The 21,516-nt window shown below is 34.2% G+C and overlaps 1 protein-coding gene across 1 annotated transcript in view; it reads right to left on the bottom strand.

Moving 5' to 3' along the window:
* Positions 1 to 1,677: 1,677 nt before the first annotated feature.
* LOC123316823 (reversion-inducing cysteine-rich protein with Kazal motifs) overlaps positions 1,678 to 21,516 on the bottom strand; it is a 56,414-nt gene continuing 36,575 nt past the window's right edge. The window contains exons 3-10 of the mRNA XM_044903072.1: positions 20,696 to 20,779; positions 18,004 to 18,040; positions 7,389 to 7,745; positions 7,192 to 7,328; positions 6,869 to 7,115; positions 4,536 to 5,478; positions 3,698 to 3,846; positions 1,678 to 3,023 (exon numbers count right to left, since the gene is read on the bottom strand). Coding sequence (XP_044759007.1) covers positions 2,242 to 3,023; positions 3,698 to 3,846; positions 4,536 to 5,478; positions 6,869 to 7,115; positions 7,192 to 7,328; positions 7,389 to 7,745; positions 18,004 to 18,040; positions 20,696 to 20,779 — 2,736 coding nt within the window. The 3' untranslated portion in view covers positions 1,678 to 2,241. The remainder of the gene's footprint in view (positions 3,024 to 3,697; positions 3,847 to 4,535; positions 5,479 to 6,868; positions 7,116 to 7,191; positions 7,329 to 7,388; positions 7,746 to 18,003; positions 18,041 to 20,695; positions 20,780 to 21,516) is intronic.

Below are 21,516 nucleotides of genomic sequence, written 5' to 3'. Positions count from 1 at the left end.
TTCTGAAATTGGTTATAAGTTATAATAATAAATAATACATCAGTATGTGTTTCGATTGACTCACATAATATGTTCCTACGTAAAATAGAACAATGTTGTGTTTGATTTCAGTGAATTTCAATGATAGGGAAGAATAAGTAAATAAGGTTTTCGCCTTATTCATGAATGATCTGATTTTTAAATTCCGTACCGTTGTGGAATGTTATTTTTTTCGGGAATACCATGGTTAGAAAAATACTGAGTGAATTGATTTGCAATTTCGATAACTGTTCTACTTTTAAAATGTAGCACTGGCCTGGCCGTGTCTTGAAAAGGAATCGATAATAGTTAAAAATGGCCTTCTTTCCATTTCGATTATATCTAGGTAGATACAAATGAAAAAAGGGATTTTCTTTTTTACAGGATTACTTTCTGAAATGAATTTAGTTGGTTGTCTTTCAAATTTCTCTCTCTGAAAAATATCACGAGAGTTTATGTTGCAGTATGCTTGAACATCTGTCCATTTTGGGCCAATAAAATTGCTTTTTATGTTCTCATGAAAGCCTCTGTGCCTAGTTTTAGTTTCGTCAAATATTTTAATCTTTTCTTATTGTTCCTCTACCGTTTCAATATCTTCGACGATCAAATTATGAGTTTTGAAAGAGAAGAATTTTGCTTTAAATAGATTTTGAGATAGTTGTATGAATGGTGTTTCCAATTCTTTTTGTTTGAAATGAATAGCATATTGGCAATTGGGTTTGATATATTCTTCGAAAAAATGGGTAAAATCTTCTGATTTGTTTATTGAGACAATCATTATTACCCCCGGTTACACAAAGCTTGATCGGACTGAATAAACGTTGACGAATAAACCGCAATTTGTTTTCAATCTACGTACATTCAGAATATTATTCTCACATCAAATAATGATCCATATACAGATATACATCCATTCAATGATTCTCAAGTGATACTTCTTCAAAATATTCAGAAATGAAAATGTTTCAGTGATTTTGTTTTGGATATGGAGTGGCTGTCAAATCATTTATCGGGCAATCAAAGTTTTGTGAAACCTGCGGTTAGACGACTATTTTTATCGAATTTCAATCTATCTACTTCGAAATTATTAGCTTTTTGAAAGATAATTCGATTCATGCTAATGTTCAGGTTATGTTCCGAATAACGGACTTCTCTAGAATAGGGACTCCTATGTAACTATGAACAGTTTGAACTGTTAAATTTTTCCATCAATTCATTCATTCACACCTCATATAGAATAATTAATTGTAGTGTATGATTTTCGCGTTGAAACAATGTTGAAATGCAGGGTTCCCTTAATGCAACAAAATTGCAACCCCTATTTTTGATATTTCAAGGAAATGTAGGTACTAATACATTTCGGCTATTATTTCTAACGCACAGGCAATTTTCCTATTCAATTTTTATTTCTTTTGTTTAGATGCTGGGAGAGAAAAAAATTTATCATGTAAGATATAACCAAGGATGCACGCGCTTTTAAAAATATTTTTCGAAAAACATACTAACAACGTTATCTAGTTCATGAAGAATTTTTTGAATCGAAAAAACTCGTAATCTGCGGAAGAAAGAAACGTATCAATAGGAAATTTAGGGACTTGGAAGGCAGAGGAATTTGAACAAAGAGTTTAGTCTCATTCTCATTATTGAATTCTCACTGAATATGTGTTTATGAAATTTTATTGGTTCAACATCTTAAAACTACACAATATAAATAAATTTCAGTACAAACATTCAATAATAGTATATATATGTTTATATACAATTATATACACTTTTGTCTTGACAATATACTATTACGTACAATAATTGTGTTCACAACAATTCAAGTTTGCACTTGCAATAATCATCTTTGGTAAAAAATTTAAAGAGTTCTTCAAAGTTACTTGTAGATTGAATGAAAACGTCTGAAAATTGTTTCATATTATTTCTATATCTATATCACAGTGGCAAAGAAATTCGATGCGAAATACGTAATATTAATTTTTCAGTGATTTGGCACGTTGAGTAAAGAAATGTCTTAAAGTATATTCCATAGTTTTGTAACTATACCGATACTCCATTAATTCATGTAAACAAGTCAAAATTTCAAAAGTCTACAGACACAAAGAAGAAGGAAGAGCCGTCCAAAAAAAACAAATATGAAGGCTCTGGGGACAAACGAAACCATATTCTGCTTAGAGTAATGCAGGTACTATAACGACTTCAACAAGACCACTTAGAGTTTCACCTATGAAGTAAAACAATAGAGATTAACATCACCAGGACTGTTGATAAAGGCCTACTTAAAGTAGAAGATATACCAGAGGTGTCCAATGTATGTACAATCTTTGCCAATGTTAATGAGCTCAAACTCAACTCGCTGGCTATCCTAGGACTCTGCAAGTTTATGAGACTTGCCAGTTTTTCAGCCTCCCTAACACATGCTTCCAGCTGTATATCTGTTGGATTCTTCTCTGTTGATTGTACACTAACAAAAATATCCAGTTCTACCGTAAGATAACCTCGTAAAGTACACTGTACGACTTGAATCTGCCTCTCGAGAGATTTGAGAAGAGCTCTTAGAGTCAAAGAGTCTGTACTCTCGTTCTGAAGAGCGTAGAGCGCTCGATCTATCTGTTTTCTTGAATAAAGGAGCCTCAAGGAACCCCCACATATTGGACAGCAGGCTCCAGGTGGGGTTATGCCAAGACAGTTCGGGTTCGATAGCTCTTTACAGATGACGTTTGCGCAGCTTGGACTTTTTGTGTCCGTTATCAATCCAACAGCCACGCATGGTCCGAGATAGTCTACGGAGACCATGTCTGCAAATGCTGCGCATTCAGAGGAGTATGTTCTGCCGTTGATACCGCATACTTGTCCGCTGTTCTGGCAGTTCTTCAGGCAGGGACCTTTGTAGGCAAACCTTGCGTTGTTGTGTGCCAAAAAGCATGAGTTTGGGTATTGTCTATTCTCTGTGTCGCATACAGGTTCTTCTGGAAGGTTTTTGCAGTTTGTCGAACCATTAACTGAAAGATAAGATGAAAATATTTAAATCCATGCCTGTTCTCTTGAAATTCTATTTCTTTTCTGAAGACCTATTCTAGGAAGAATTTTTAAAGGGCAGAAATAATGAGATTTTTGTATTGAATATTATAACTGCCGATAATCATACCCTTAAATAAGAGACATATGTCCATTACGACTGAATAGAGATAGTTAAGGTTGCTCGATGATTTTTTGTATGCCAAGATAAAGTTCTTGTTACTTGAATAATAAATGATATTTGAGGCCTACGGTAATTTATTTGAATATCTGATGAAATTTTTTACAATTTTTTTTAATACCTACTTCTTATTATTATCATTCCAATCGTCAGATAAATGAGATAAAAATGTATGTTAGTTAACGTAGGGTCAATCAGAAAATATATTACACAATATATTCGGCCCTAATCTGTAACTTCAGATCGAATAGAAATGGTATGCATTGAATAGATAAATTGTACAATTCAGCTCGACCATGCAGTATTTATTACTCAACGATTCCACACATAACCTCTCTATTGGAACTCAAGTTTCAGAATATGGCCGAATGGCAGATGGCAGATAAGATTGGTTCCTTTATTTAGGTCTAAGGAACTCTGTATATGAATTCACCCTTAAAGACTTTATTGTTAAATTTCCGGTATATTAGGACTTACCACACATAAATTGTGTACAAGGTTTGTGCATCAATGACAGGCATACTTTTGGATCTGGGACACATTTGTATCCTATCGGACATTTTTGGGTTTTGCATGGATCTTGACACGGCAGAAGATCTATGTTAGAATCACTGAGCATTGCACATCTGAAAAAAAAAAATGAAATTTCACCATTACATATCGGTTCAGGCGAAATCTACCGAATGAAAAAGATATGGGGATCTCAGGATAGGTACATTCGCATTGAAAAAAATTATATCACAAATGGGTTATAGAATTTATATGAACGTAATGTTCATCTTTATATCGTCTACAATAACATTATATCGTCCTGTAGGGAACATCAGATACTAGTTAACTGGGAAATACAGCATAAGTATTTAAAAAAATTCTGTTAGCAGTTAAGGAAAGGGCTTCAGCATCAATATTTCTTGCATTGATAGTTCACAGATTATAATTTACTCTGCCGTGCCTTAATCAGCTTTACTCTTGTTGAGAATCGCCAACTCCTGCAGAGCTTAAAAGCACTTGTTATTATGGGATACAAAATTTGTTTCGAAAAAAAATATCACGAAATTACTTTTCAAGTAGTAGATTCAGAGTCCGTAAAGACATTTCTGTTTGTGTGCATGCAAAACGATTTGATGTGAACGCGTGATAAGTTGAATTTTGAAGCTATCGAATAATAAAAGAAATCTATATAAATAGATGACCTACAGCACTACGGTTGCAATTTTTGTAACTAGAAACTGTTCGTATTTTTTTGTTTGTCAACATAAAAAATGGGGATGGAGAACTAATTTTTTAAGATCGATTTCTAACATAATATACTTACTTAGCTAAACAAGCTGATGGATATGAATTACCATTGCTACCACAGACAGGTATGAAGTGTTGTGGACAATTGCAGGGTAACGTTGTGTAGGCAGTATTTCTACCACTTAAAGCACTCGTCTCGCATTGTTTCTTGCTGCATATCACCTCCTCAGCGTAACAACTACAGTGGTTGCAGTCGACTTCAAACGAGGATCCATGGACTTGTTGGGTGTTTCCAAGGAGACAGTGAGTCAGAGGAATGCATAGAAGAGGTTGGCATTCCTCTATTCTGCCTTTGTTACATTTGCATATCTTCAGACACCCTCTAGGGTTGTTCGGAATAGGTATTCTGACGTAGGTACCGTGGGGTACCATATACTCGCTCACGTTGCCAAGTTTGCAACCTAGCTCGCAGGTGTAAGGCGAGCACCGAGTGCCATGCGCACAATGATGGTTGACCACGCATACTTCATTAGCTTCACACGGATTACCCTTGCACGGAGACGAGACCTGCGCTGCCAAACGCTGAGGGACGTTCTCCAGTGGAGTCGCAAACTCTTCCAAACTGATACAGGATGCTGCTGGATCTTGTGGTGATATGCTGGAACAGATCGTATCAGCCGTGTGTTCCAAGTCCATCTCGCCCCAATCGATGCATTGGGATAAGATGTCCAAGCAATCCTGCCGGCAAATTTGGGTGGAGTGGGTGTGACGTGAACACGGTTTGATCTCTAAGGTGCACGCAACGGTTTGCCAGAGGTTTGGGGTGCAATTCGTGGAGTTTTTGAGCGGCAGGCTGAGACCAAACAGGGAAAATCTGTTACCGGTTTGCCAGTATCTTACGTCGTTTCTGGCTGCATCGTCTGCTTGGGTGGTGCAGGATCGAAACAGCTGCGTTGGCCTGTTGTTGAAGTTGGTGCAGAAGCTCAGTCCGTCACAGCCCAGCTCGCAGGGTTCGTCAACTGGAATTAAGATCAGATTTATGGCTTGTTCATTCATAAATATAAAGTTTTGTTTAGAAGCAGAATTGGAATTTTGTTGGCGTTAGTTGTACATCAATTTTTACAGTTGATTCCTTCAATCAATGGAAACACTTTTTTGTGTCGTTTCGCACACCCATTTTCCAGATTTGGCTTCGTTTAAAGAGATTTAAGTATTATTCTGGTGTCATAGATGTGGCCAAGCTGATACATAAATTTCTAAGAAATATTACCAATATAATCAAAAAAGATATAATTTTCACGTTTATGTATATTCGAATATTTCAGGAAATATAAGTATTTTTATATATTTTCCATAAAATGTACACACATTTTTTTATTTAATCATGTTTTGCAATTTTGTACGATTTCAATGATGTCTCATTTGAAGGAAATGAAAAATATAAATGCCCCTTTCGATGAAATAAAGATTTTGATCATACTGTTGCGGTCAAGAACACTTTTGACGAATAATTGACGAAAAGCACCATGTGCTTGAGATTACGGTAATGAGTAATCCAGTTGTCTTTCCACATAATGTAGACATTGCCCATCTACAGAAAATATTCATATCAAGATAGATAAGATACTTCTCATTCTCTACAGAAAATATTCATATCAAGATAGATAAGATACTTCTCATTCTCGTGGAATCAAAATCCTTTCACATATACCTACTTATTAGTCGCTCTCGCATACCCCCTTTTTTTCAATGTAGTTATCACTTGGGTCTTTCAAAATACAGTCCCAGGTGTATCCAGGTAAAGTGTAATATCTAAGTGCATATCATTCATATTGGAATTATCTGAATTCTTTCCTGGATAGATCGCATGATCTTAATAGATGTCTATTATTCATTTCAAGTAGTAATATTTCATTTTTTCAAAATTTTCTCTCTTTTCGAAACAGCCTGCTCTTTCGACATTCATTAAAACAAAAACGGAGTAATACGATATATCTTGCTTATCTACCCGACCTGGAAGGAATGGTTTTTTTTTATCAGCTCATCTTCATTTAAAACTGCATCATTCTTGTGAAAGTTCTATGTGAAAGTTCGTGTGTTCATTTGTACGTTTGTCTTTCCATAACTCCGGAACCAGCTGTTCGATTTTTCTTCATCGTGTAGGTTTTTTATATTTTTATCAATTTTTCGATATTGATGATTAATGTTAATTACTTATCAGTTATTTTCTAGTTTCAATTATATCGGAAGAGGTTTGTTGATTTTCTCCTTAATCTTCTCTTGAATTATTTTAATTATATCTCAACTACATAGCTTTATTTATGAAATATTGTGAAGCCACAGGTTTGAGCAAGAAAAGAATAAATCAGAGAGGATGTTTCAAGAAGATCGGAGAAACCAAGTACATACCTTCATCAATACAGTTCCTCAAATTTTCCTCAGAAGACTGATTCAAGCATTTCATCTGAAAATCCTTCCAGTATGTTATCCAAGATTTACTGAATGTTTTGGAGCACAGCCGTTGACATTGGGGGTTGTTCGCCCTCTGACAGCAATGCCATTTGGCACTATCTATGCCCACCCTGGAAATTATAGATCCTCCCAGAGAAGTCGATGGAGTTTCTGGTGATTGGAAGAAGCATTGCCAGAAGAAATCCTGTGGAAGATACGGAAATTATTACGATTAAACTCAAATATCTTGGGTTGAATGTTACTAAAACTGATTACTCAACCTGTAATAAAAATGGTCCACAGCCTCCAACCTCTAGGTCATCGAGTAATGTTTGCAGGGTGGTTTCAGTGGTTGATAAAATTCTTCTGCAAGTATCTCTACACTTACTTTTGTTGGACATATCACAGCAGTGGCTTACTGTTCAACAAGGTCCAAATTAGGTCAATGTTATAGGATGAAAATTAGGTAGGTACTCACGTCTTTTTGGATTAATAGGTGTAACTTGTACGAAATCTTTGATGCATTCGCTGACATCTGGACTAGTGGTATCACATATATCTTTGACTCTTTGTCGTTGGTAATCGCTTGGGCTCAGCCTACTACGGAAAATATCCAAGCATGCATCTCTACAATCATCAGTTCTGGCATTGGCGCAGCAGCTATCTCCCTCTCTCTGGCGATCCAGACAGCTGAAGAAAGCAATTTCATCGCTTTGTCGACATCCTTGCGCCAAATCGTATGGCGAAGTTGCTGTTATGCAGGCCCTGCGACAGCTTTCGCTGTTCGGAACTTGACAGCAATATCTGCCCGACCAGTTTTCCCCTCTGGAGATATCTGCAACAAGATTAGTCAATTTAAAATTTTTCACATCTCTAATAAATATGTTTGGTAATACCCAATTCCCAATTCTTCACAACAAAAAAAAGTAATTTAAAGATAACAAGTCTTGGCATTGAATGGTACAATATCTATTCATAGAAAATATGGATTTCTGAAATCGACATCGAATGGTTATCATACGTAAGGTTTGTGTTTGAACGTTATTGGTTAGCTGCATTTTTATGAAAGAATGTACCTATAGCAAATCCAAATTTTTTTTCTTTTATGCAGATTTGAGACAGATTTCAGGAAACGATTAGTATTAGAGTTCGAAAATAATGTTGAGAAATTAATACTTCAAAAGTTCAATTAGGAAAAAAGTTTTGATTTAGGTATTATATTTCATAATTTTTCAAAGTTTAGCTAGAAGCTATAGGATTATGAAGCAAAATGATATATATAAGATTTGGAGAATTGACTGAGGGATATTTTGGGGCGGGTTAAATGTTCATTTTCCTTGAAAATCATGATGGGTTCTTCCCCCAAATATCTGTTACCAAATTTTTTGTTTCTCTTCCTTGTGTTACCGAAGTTGGAAGGAAGCACCTCAAGAAAAATAAAATTTTCAGTGCTTTTCACTGTGAAGGACATAAAAGAAATCGAGTAAGTTACAAGAAACATCCAACTCTGCTTCAAACAATCCACATGATCCCAAATCTAACTGGTTCGTTTAGGCGGTCAAGTACTTTTTTCCTCTAACTAATTTTATCTACAGAAAGTACTTATCCTTGCACATTGATTCATAGTTTCACGAAGTTTTCCGACTATCAAATCGTCAATTAGGCAGTTTATTTAAATATGGAAGATATATACAGAAATTTGTATCCTTAAAGCTAATTTATACAGGGTGTTGTCAAAGGTGAGGTTTTCTTTTGACAGAAGGTAGAACTCATTATAATAAGTCGTTTAACCAAAAATTGTCTATATAAAATATCCAAGATGGCTGATATACAATCCCTAGAAGTTCGACAAAATTTAATTGAATTTCAAGTAAGGCACTGTGGAAGGTGACTCCAGCATCGCAAAAACGAAAAAAAAAACATATGGCTGGACAATGAATGGTTCAGTACCAAGTTCATGGGATTAGATGCATCAGGTCACTTTTGAGGGAATCATAATGTTGTGTCGGGCAATTTAGAGTGAAAAAAAAATTTAGAAAATCGAGGCAGTTTCTCGAAAGTGCTTATGTTAGTTATGTTGAAGAAGTGCTGTGATGTTTCCCCATCTCATCCCATTTTCACGACGATTGTTGGAATGTTCGAACAAGGAGACTGTGATGCCCATTGTGAAAAAATTCCTGAATAATTCAGCCGAATTTTATTGGTGAGATTTTGAGGTATTATTCTATTTCTTACACTCGTGTCCTAAGTCTCTTCTGTCAGTTGGTATCGAAATGAACCATTTCATAAAATCGTGTAAGTTACTAAAAAATAATTAGAACAATTCGGCATTAATAAGTTTCCATTTTCAATATCACGTAACTATCGAACGAGCCAATATCCTAAACGAAACCACATGTCCAATCAGGAGATAAGTTTTTTTCCACTACTTTGCGATAATTCAGCTAACGAACGGTCTAGGGTCGTATTAAGATCCACTACAGTAATCATTTTCAATTTTTTTTTCAACTTTGTCATTTTGAAAGTTTTGTATAGGTGATTTTTGACGAAACGTTTCATTTTGACCAATTCTGCCTTCTGTTGAAAAAAAAGCCTCAACTTCAAATACATTGTCAATATGTCAATCGATAATTCATGGCCTACTTGGCGAATTTTGATGAGAACTCGATATAAATCCGTTATCGGAAACACATTGATCATCCTCAATTTCTACATGTGGGCAACACATAATACGCTATAATGAATCGGAAGTTACGTTTTATGGTTGAAGACATTGTCTTGAAACAAGCTTTTTGTTATCGTACCTCTACAAAATTGTTACTCAACATAGTTGATGAATAACTTCAGCTCAATTGAATCTTGATTGAATGAATTTCTTTAAGAGAAATTCATAATAAGAATTCATAACTCTTGAATAAACGGAAAATAAGAGAGACGAGGAGTTGAAAGATTGCAAAGTTTGCCTTATACATTTTACAATTTTCATATTCATCCGTAAAATTCATTGTTGTCCGAAATGAGCTTCCCATATAAATGATAAAATAGTTGGTGTTAAGACAAATTTTGGTCTTGAAAATTTCAGAAACTACTCGAGTTTTTGAACAGGGAATGCAGGTAAAGATAAACATATTGCCTGATAATTTATTTCAAGTATATCAAAAAATTGAAGCTTTTTCTGTCAGAGAACAACCATAATTAAATTTCAAAGATATTCTTGAACAAAGAAATGTTAGTTGGGATACTCGATACTCTTCATGATAACTGATAACTTCAAGTACAATGACTTTTTTCTTTTCATTCATAAACTACTCAAAAGGAGTTCGTCGTTGGTAAAAATCGAGATAAAAATATCTACATCACAACTCAAAATATGTATAGAATTGAACTTCTTTCGAGTTGAATAATCTCTGAGAGATAACCTGCAACCTAACTTATTCCCTCTGATATGCGCTATCTATTCCAGATATCTTTTCACGTTGCGGAGATCGTGAGTTTGTATTCTCGTTTTCATTCATAATTCATGGTTCTACCTTAGCCATATAAATACAATACAGAAAATAAAAAAAGACGCGGTCGTGTCTTATTGTTTTTGAAAAGGGGAGCATGCTCCATACGAAGAACGACCACAGTCCGAGAGCATGGTAGTCATTTATTTAATATGGAATCTGAATCGCAGAGTTGATAAAATATCTCCCTCCTCTTTTATTGGTTCGAAATATATAGAAACCCTCATAAAAATACTACAATAATCTTGATTTTCGTTTTCGAAATCCTTTCAAATCTGTTTTCAAATGTAGCTAGATGCAATTGAAGATTATTCCATCATAGATGAATTAGCAATTATAGCAATATTCGAATGCATGGATTTACTTCATTTTCCGTTATTTCTGTTCAGCATTTCCATTCAGAAGAGATGTTTTTCGTTAAATTATTATAATTTCACCGACTCATGTTGTTATTTCATGAAAATGTTTTATTTCAGGATATTTGATATATAATATTTTTATACAGAATTATTTATCTCTTGAATGAAAAAATATTTTGAGAATTTTGAGCTTTAACCTCATAGTTCTATTAATTATTCAGAATTCTCTGAGAATAGAGACTCTCCTGCAAAATTGATATGGTATAAGCAAAAAATGTAGTAATCTGCCTACAATATAGGAAGCGAAGTGATTGTTTTGGTCCATTGTTTGTCTCCCTATTCGTTGTTTATACAATAGAGTGGGATTTGTTTTTTTCAGAACTGAATAAAGGATTCAGTGGATATTAAGCTCCCAGTCCAACCAACGAAGAAGATGTATAGAGTGAGTCAAATGCAACGTACAAAATTCTTATATTCGGTATTTACATTTGTTAGAAAAAATACTAGAAGTGGTCATTTTGGTTTTTAAATGAAGCAAATTTTCAAATAATTGATCAACCTCTACTAGGTAAAAAAATTGATGTTTTTGAAATGTTATGGAATGCCTTTTTCCAGGGTTGAAATACAAAACAGCATTTAGAAAATTACATGAATATTTGATTGATACGTTTGAAATGTAAAATTTGACATCAATTGAACAATAGTTCTGTGAGAACTCCAGCAATGATAAAATCATAGTGAGCAGAAAAGCTTTATCAATTTCTGGCATATAAAGATTTAAAGTTGCCATTAAAAAAATGTAATCACTCTTCGACCCTCAAAGGAGAGTGAAAAACTACCCAATTATGCATGGAAAGTTGCGTAATTCGAAATAAAAATCTACTATTCATGAATTTTTTTCACGAAAAAGTAAACAATAATCACATCTACCACTGTTAGTTGTCATTATGGGGGATATGAGTTTTTATTTGATACTATTAATTTGATTCACTGCAGCTTTCGCAGTTCTTTCACAAACACCTTTCCTCAAAAAAAATTAAACTAGGTGGCGTGGGAAATTGGACTAATAATTCAACTGTTATAACTTTGTCGACAATTCGGAACCGTTGGTTCGTTTTTTAAGACTCGTTATAATATGTACCTATAGTGAAAGATCTCAAAATAATTTTGGATAATAATGTAGGTAATTACTGGATATCATGCGATCAAGAACCAAAACTATCATTCTTTTATACTTATACGTGATTAAGTCATTCGTAGGAAATCTAGTAATTTCATTCTAATCCAAAAATATTTTTGTTGTTTTTGAAATCTTTCACTATATAACTAGTCTTGAAAAAGGAACCAACACAACAGAACTCCAAAACAAAATCAATCTTTCAATGATTTGAAAGATGCAATATTTTAAACAATGTAATTTCCTGATGGGATATGTCCGTCTTACCAATTAATTGGCACTAACATAAGCACAGAGATCTTATCGAAAGCTTGTTGGTGGATCTCGACCCCAATTAACAGTTACACTCTGTTTGTGCGCGTTTGGAACAAAATGAACAACAGTAGCAGCATTGTGTATTATGGGTTTTTCAAGTATCCACTGATAACAGTAAGTTAGCAGTCATTTTGATGAAACTATTACATAACAGTGATTATGAAAGGAATATGGTCTAACCAAATGTAATTTTAGAACTTTGAGCCAAAAAAAAAAGTTTGAAGGAATTGTATAATACTATGTACTATCACTAGAGTCATCACTAGAAAATAACACAAATCTTCTTATAAGTCCATACCTCATTTTTTAATTGTGCTTTTCCGCTTTTCAAATTCGAGCGTAAAAGGCCTATGACAATTAGGGGATTTTCAGATATACAGGGTGTAAATGAAGAAATTTAGGGGGTCAATCCTTGGCAAAAATGTTGTGGGTCGAAACTAAAGTTCCGAATTGAAATCCCTTGAAAAGGACGAAAGATTTTCATATGATACTCCTGACATAAACTGGCTTGTTTGGTATTTTCATATAAACTGTCAATCTTTGTATAATGAAATGTGGAAAAATTTAATGACATTATACTGCAATTAATAAAGAAAGGTATCAAAATAGTTTTCTTATCTTTAGCGTAGTCATGAACGAAGTGAACGTTTCGCAATGATGAAGGCGTTTCGATACTGGAGTCATAAGAGGGCAACTAAGCTACTTTGAAAATAAAATAATTGAAACTCTTCGCATATTATGCAAATACATTTAATGAGGTGGACAAAATAAAACCGGGAACAATTTAATTGATACAAGCACGCGTGCTTCGAGTCGAACATCGGATGTCGAATAGAGAAAAAAAGTAGGTATGTTTAAAAAAGGGGAAGCTAAAAAGTCTGCAGCAATATCAGTGAAGAAGCATTGCTTGTTCGATTAGAATTGTTCTTATAGGCCTTCAACTAACCTTCAACAGCTTTTTCTTTCAAGTAATGGAGAATAACCCGAGAACTACTTATGTTAGCCATAGAAAACGAACCCAGAATTTATGTATACTGCATTCACTTTTATTTTAGCACTCGGTTCGCCATGAAATAGTTTTCTCAAGTTTTTGTAACTAGAATGGAGTATGGTTGGCACTCATGAAATGTAGTAAAAATGCCAAAAGTGATTGAGAAAGAAAGAAAGAAAGAAAGAAATAAGACAGGGTTTCAGGAATCTAAACTACTTATATTTTAGCTGAATGTTTCCACAATCAGAAAGATTGTGAATGAAGAGGGCGACAAAGAATTTCTTTCTATTTGGAGAACCAAAGAAGTAGTGGCATTTAAAAATTTTATTTTAGGGTGAAAGAATGCGAAAAGTTACTACAGGATTTTCGATTAATGTCGTCGTAGATTATGTAAGTTCTAGAAAATAAATATTTCTATTTTTCATTTTATATCTTAAGGGATCAATAAATATATAATTATTATTATTATGTCGAAGTGTTGAAAATAAACAGCCAGTTGTCATATTTTGTTAATTCATATGAAATTTTGTTTGAAGATGAAGTTCCTCTTGCCTTGAAACTTCCTCTGATCCTTTTGAATCAAACCTCCTAACCACTGAATCCAATGCATTTGATCTTCGGGTAGATATTTTTGAAATCTACTGATGTAACGTATTCAACCTTTAGCCAAAAAAGATACTCCTCAAGATACTGCCATCACAAAAACCTTACACAAAAATAAAATCTGCATATTCTTCGTTAAAAAAAATGCATATTCACGGCAAACAATACGTGTTCTGTCACCAGGTAACATTCATCTCATTTATTTCTAGGCTTACTGTAATTTATGAAATTTAATTGGTTGCATACAGAAACATTAATGTCCAAAAACTCGGAAACGAAGCCTCATCGGTCAAAAAAATTTTTTAGGTTTAATCAAGAATATCAGTCTCTATACAGGCTGATTCATAACTATTGGGACATAGGTTAAGGGCAGATTGTTTGGACCAAAATATGGCGATAGGACCAAATATACCTCAATAAAATATTGCTGTGGAAAAAGATAGAGGGCGTTAAAGTTGAATTTTTCAAAAGGGGACAGAATAATATTTTCTCCGAAGTTCGAAAGTCCTTTATTAAAAGAATTAGAAAAGGCATAGAAGTCGGAGGAGGCCACGTAGAACATTTAATTTAAGTTTATTCCTTTTTTGTTCCATTGTTTTTAATTATGCTTTATCGTCGAAATAAATAAATCGTTACTTCCAATATTTGGTCCTATCGCCATATTTTGGTACAAACAATCTGCCCTCGGGTTTTGAATCAACCTGCATTTAAAAACTGATCTCTTATATTTTCCAAGCAAATAACTAGATTTGGTATGCCTTCAAACAGTCTGTATAAACGTCAATTATATTCATCACATATTTTCGAATTCATATATGTATTCCGAAGTGATTCGACATTGTGATAAAATACGTAGTTACAGAGACTTTTACGTAGACCGGACAACACAGCGCTGATGTAAAACCCAAAAATGCTTTGACAAGCGTCCATTGAACTAAAGAAACTTTAGTTCAATGCAAACGTCATAACTCATAACCCCACATTTTTGTAATATATAGAGTGGAATGTGTCATATTTCTATGGCCAACCGAGTGCTAAAATAAAAGTGAATGGAGTATATACAGGGCTATTTAGAGGGGGACTACAGGGATATCGAAAACCTTCAGAAATACAGGGTAGCTTAAATTACGAGAAGTTGCGTTATTCAAGGATGTGTGGGTGGGTGTAAACAGTTCCCAAATATCTCTGATAGTTCCTGAAAAAATCAAGATTATCTTTTTCTTCATAACTCATTTGTTTTTGGAGATAATTACACGAAATTCGGTGTGTAGCCATAATCCTATAGATATAGCGATTATACTGGTGTACTACTTTTTTTTAATTTAAGCCACCCTTTATTTTTAACGGTTTTCGATATTCCTATAGTCAGCCTCTAAATAGTTCTAACCCTGTATATCTGAATATGCAATAGAACACAGGGTGTTCCATTTGAAACTGAAAAGTCATACAGAAATTTTTTTTTGCCTATTCTCCAGTGAACTGACTGAGCCATAGACAGTGTCTGTCTGTATCTTGCTGGCGGCCACTCCAATAAATCCAATTAATTCAGATGATACCTCCAGTCCCTGCTAATGAGCGGGTCCGAGGGATTTTCGTTAGCGGATTAATCAGCATCGTAAAGTCCGAAACGTCGTGATCATCGTGACGGGGTGAGCTTCCAGTCAGGAGGGTAGGCAGAGGCATGCAGATGTGTGCGATACGAGACTACCAGATCCTGCGGTCTGCGGTCGGAGGCTGCTATGGCTCAGATTTATAGTCTTCTGCGAAGGTATCGTGTCTTCTTTGTTTACGTTCCGTACGAAACGGCCGTTACGTTATGGGACTCGCATAATATCACCTTGAGGTATACATAGAGTGCCCATGGACAGTCAATGCTTTCGTTAACAAGCCGAGAATATTTTTTGGGTAGGGTAACGAAAAATATTCCTGAAGATGCTCGTCGATATGAATTCATATTTCTACGAAACTATGGTGGTAACTACATCCATTCACAAACATTGTTGTCTCCAACAGTTCGCACACTCTTGCCTCATGTAAAAATAGGATTAAAATACGGTATCAATAATCACTTCGACACACAATACAACTTCTAATACCATGTCTCATTTCTTCTACACTGTTCACCTCCCTTTCCCGATACCCTTAGATTCCAGAATTTCGTCTTCTATTCGCTTCCTGCCGTTAGAGATGTCACGAGTATTGGACTATGTGGTGTCCAGTGGACTGTACCGAATTGTTGGACCACAAATGTTGATTGCCATTATTATAACAATATTTCCTTGTGTTAAGCAAAGTATTAAGCCTACTCAACATGGTTTCATGCCAGGAAGATCAAGTATCAACATATACCACTGTACATTTCTGCATGTATTCCGCGAATTACGAGTGTTATGTTATTCTGTAAGACTTCAATCGTGTTCGATTTGTCCACAAACTATAACGACCCCACAAGAAATAATCCAGAGGCGTCAAATCTCATGATCTTTGCGGCCAATTCACAGGGCCATTTCGTTCTATTTTGTTTCCCAATTGGCCGAGTTGAACTTGGTTGACATGTGATTTCATCAAGACGGTGCCACATGCCACACAGCTCGTGAAACAATGAACATGTTGAAGGATGAATTTGGTGAGCAGCTCATCTCTCGAAATGGCCCTGTGAATTGGCCGCCAAGATCATGCGATTTGACGCCTCTGGATTATTTCTTGTGGGGTTATGTGAAGTTGTAAGTGTATGTGGACAAACCGAACACGATTGAAGTCTTACAGGATAACAACACTCGTAATTCGCGGAATACAGGCAGAAATGCTCGAAAAAGTGACGCAAAATTGGACCTTCCAAATAAACCTTTTGAAATGGAGCCGCGGACAACATTTACATGAATTTATATTTAAAATGTAAATGGCAAAGGCAAAGTTATCCATTTCAATGAATATTTTGAATATATGATGCAAATTGAGTGTTTTATTCGATTTTCAAAAAAACAACACTTAAAAAATCACCCTTTAAATGGATTATATCGGTTCTCAGCTGAGTATTGGAAACAAAATCTAATCTGATACATAAGTTATGAATCTGAGAGTGCTACCTCTTGTTGTCTTGATGTGTACTACTCCTCACTGCGAATTTATATAATTTTGAAGATACTAAACCAACTAACATACCCGTTTTCAATAAACAATGATAAACAAAAGTAGGTACAATTTTTTTGATCAGTTATTTCTTTTGAATTTCATTGATTTCGTCATTTATTATGAATGAATAGATAGATAGATAGATAGATAAATCTTCTTCATTTCAAGTTTTATATAAAACATTACATAAAAGATGAAATGACGTCAAAAATCAGTACCTACTTACAATTCAGTACAAATTGTCAAAACCAAAATAATCTTCAAGACTATAAGGTTCCAGTTCTATCAAAATTCTCTTAATTAAATTTTTAAACTTAAATACACCTTCGACACACTTAATGTGATGCGTCAATTTATTAAAAACTCGGACACACATATAGTATGGTCCCTTTTCACTCAGAGTTAACCTATGATATGGATAGAAAAGATCTCTGTTTCTCGTGGAATAGCTATGATTGACATCGTTTTGGAACTTATCTCTATTTTTGAATACAAACAAAAGACATTCATAAATGTACAAGGCATATACAGTCATTATATTCATAAGCTTGAATTTGCCTCTACAAGAGTCCCTGAACTTCATTTTGCACATGGTTCTCACAATTTTTTTTTGCACAACAAATACTGATTCCACACTTGCATTGCTACCCCAAAAAATAATACCAAATCTGAGAACAGATTCAAAATTTGCATGGTATAAAATTTTTAATGTATTAACATTCATGTATTGAGCTACGACCCTGATTCCATAACCAATGCAATCTTCAATAAATCTTCAAATAAAATTTCAAGAAAATTTATAGCATCTTCTCATTATATGATTTTTATTTTTATTTTTAGCTTAAATGCTTATGTGTAGCTGAAAAAGTGAACATCTGTTAAATGGAATCATTGCAACAATACGCTTGATCAATTTTCAGAATAGGATTGGTCGATGGAATCCAATAAATTCGATTGTACCATTCAAGATCTAATATTATCAATTACTCAAGTCCTCAAGAAACACTCACCTCTGAACGTGGCGTTGAGGCACTCCCAAAAAGTTGTCTGTAAGTAAGAGAAGAATTTTATTAATTGAAACGGCAGTATTGATAGCATCTCAGCTGATATTTTATTTCACACTCGAGTTGTTGCCCACGCGTTAAATAATGTATGCGACAGTATACGACAGTTTTAAATGAATATCGGTATCCATTTTATTATCTGTCGACCGATTCTACTATACATGGGTCACCGAAACATTAACAGATACCACTTCTTGTCTGATCAAAAAGAAATAACATGCACTATTTGAAATTCCAAGGGACATCTCGTTAAGTATAACGAATCGAAAATGATTACTGATATGAGAGGGGTTTTTCTGCCCCTCCATTTCCATAACGACATGAAAATGAACCAAAGAATGTACAGGGTGGGCAAAATTGGTAATACCTGAATTACAACATTTTCAACCCAACGAGATAGAGGAAAATGCATGGCACATAACGGTCGTTTTTTTTTTCGAGAATCTAATAATACCATCAACCTCATTCCTCTATCTTCTTTTGTTTTCGAGTTATATGTCAAAATTGAAATTTCAACTTTGGTCTTTATCTCTGTTTCTGTTCAAGTCAGGATGTTGAAAAAAAACATTATCCAGACACATTTTTGATGGCAATCCAGTTGCGTACTATGATTTTTTCCAACACGTATATTTGCTGAGCTATAACATAAAGATAAGTTTTTTCTTAGGAAAAGAATAGTTTATAATGACTTGAAAAGACTGAGGGAGATATATTTCTGAAACGGTAAAAAAATGGCGATTCTTTCTGAGTCATTTAAACTACTGTTTTCATGAGAAAAAAAGAAACGTTATGTTATAGCTCAGCCAATGAACCTGTAGGAAAAAATCATAGTAAGCCCCTGGATTGCTATCAAAAAAGTCTCTGCATAATGTTTTCATTTAAACATCCTAGCGTAAACAGAAACGGAGATAATGTACATAATTTTCTATATCCACCACGTGAAAATTTCTACTCAAAATTCAGTTGGAAAAAATACATCCTTTGAAACATTTGAAAATGTATAATTTTGTGACCTGGAATGCCTTTACTAGGGTCTAGTAGTATTTGTAAATTCAAAAACAGTCGAACTGAAACAAGGAGATATATAGAATTATATATATCTCCCTGAAACCGATTACATTTTCTGTCATTGTTTGTTTTTCTAGTCAAATGTGATCACCACACTCAATAACTATGGCGATCAGAGAACTCTGATGACTATTATTGACTAAAGTGGGTGTTGTCGGATTGGGACAGTGACGTAGAATGTTTATGACAGAAATTGGAATTGTTGTAATGCAGACAAAATACAATATGTAAAATTTGAAAAATAAAATATTTTTCGATGTACATATTTGAGAAATAATTATTCCAATGATATATTTTTCGAAAGTTTAGAAAACAGCCAATTAAAAGTGAATCAATTATCTTTAGTTGAAGAGTTATATTTTGAAATGCTTCACAGGTTTTCCACTAAAAACATATGATAACTTTATAACGTATGATATTTGGCCATCCTTTATGGCATCTTTTTTGTTGCAAATCGCCTGTAGAATCACTCTGTGATTTGGCTAGGGATAACTTGCACACCCTGTATAAAGTGCAAGAAAAATTAGTTTATATTGCTCTACTAAGGTCTGAAAATTCCTTTTTTATGGGATGAAATAAGATAAGAATACGAAATTTAACGTTTTATGTGGATGTATATGGTGAATAAAAAAATAATATTTCGGATAATTTTTGTGGTATGTGTTTTAGTATAAAATGCAAATAATTATTAATTACTATTTTGACAATATAGTATGATAGATTGATGTACAAACCATTCGATTACTATACTCTTCCTCAGACCATCAGGTCTTAGGAAAAATTGAAAATTATGTGAGGATTTTAACATTTTTAATCGAAACATTGATCAAGTGCCACAAAAACAAATTCTTATAATGTCACCAAAATGCTAGATGATGGAGACGCAGAAATATAATAATCCTTCAAGTCGGTGAAGTAGAAAAAAACGAAATTCGATAAACGAATGATTGATGTATTCATGGTCTGCATAACATCAGGGCAAACAACAATATGCCCGTATCTATTTAAAAGCTATTAATATTCCTAAAACGTCAAATGAAAACATGACAGGGTTCTCATCTGGACGACTTCATTTTTTTCATTAGACCACTTGAAACAATAAACTACATGAAGTGCTTCGTTGTTCGCTAAAAATGATCGATATCTTCCTTTCCGCTGGAAGGAAGAGAGGTTTCGAGAAATATGTCATTTTCGAGTGATAAATTAAGAGATACTCGACAGAGTTCTTGGTAAAATTTGGACGTATCGTTACACTAAACTTGTAGATAATGTCTTGAGATTTATTTCTTTTTATCTTCATGATGGATTGAAGGAACCGTATCGCGTCATCCCTCACTCGATGAGTGGTTATTTGGCCCTTTGAAAACGGAAGAGATATGGATTGATGTGGAATACCTGAATGTTTATTTCGTATAGAAAGTAGGGGTTTCAGTTTTTTAATCATTTTTAATTACAGAGATCATCGAATGAAGGAATGTGGAAAATAGGACCTTTTTCGTCAAAAATTTCACAGTTTGGACCAATTGTAATTACTTAATTATAATTAAAGCATGTGACATGTGATACTTACCAACTGAGATGAGCAATATTTTTGTACTTCTAATGTGGTTTGATTCCTCAATCCACCATTGGCAGCTAAATCCACTAACGATATCTGAAAAGAAGAGAAGATTATTGAAATAACGTTTCGAAATCCGAACATTATACAGGGTGGTCCAAGTTCGAGTGCCTATTAGACGTTTCTGGAGAATTGGACATTTTGTAATGTGAGAATTGGGATTATGATATTGTTCGAAATTGTCTACTGAGCTCAAATATTTTTGGATTCTGATCATTTCGGTCTGATAAAATCATGTCATGAACTGCATCGATATTTTCGGGGACTGACACAGAAACTGGCCTTCCCGATCGGTCATCATATCATCTTCAATGGAAAATTTACAAGACGTTTTCACATTTTTTAAGTCGAAGAATGTGGAAATATTGTACAATTCCTGGATTATGAAAAAATTGCCACAGGTTCCAAATGTTGTGTCAAAAATAGGGATCAAAATTTGCTTTCGTGTTTCAAATAAGAACCCCAATTTTTTATGATTGCGTTGGAGTCTACGAAGAAAAATAATGATTCTGTTCTAATATGGCAATGCTTTTGAAATGAACAATTTCTAGAATTTTTCTCTGTGCGAGATGTCCTCCGATTGATTGTGAGGTAACACATTGTATAATAATCACTGGTAAAAAAAAACAGCTGAGTATTGCTGCAATTTTTTTTTATTTCGTCGTTAAACCTGGATATTTATTTTGGAATACCATTCAATGAAAAGAAGCTCTAGAAACACCGCAACAAATGTCTATTCTCTCAGCAGCTTCGAAGAAAAAGTTCTAGTTGTT

The sequence above is a fragment of the Coccinella septempunctata genome, chromosome 7 (genome assembly GCF_907165205.1).
Source record: "Coccinella septempunctata chromosome 7, icCocSept1.1, whole genome shotgun sequence".
In the NCBI taxonomy this organism is placed as follows: Eukaryota; Metazoa; Arthropoda; class Insecta; order Coleoptera; family Coccinellidae; genus Coccinella; species Coccinella septempunctata.
The sequence above is the reverse complement of the archived record's forward strand: the minus strand, read 5'-3'. Positions and strand labels throughout refer to the sequence as shown.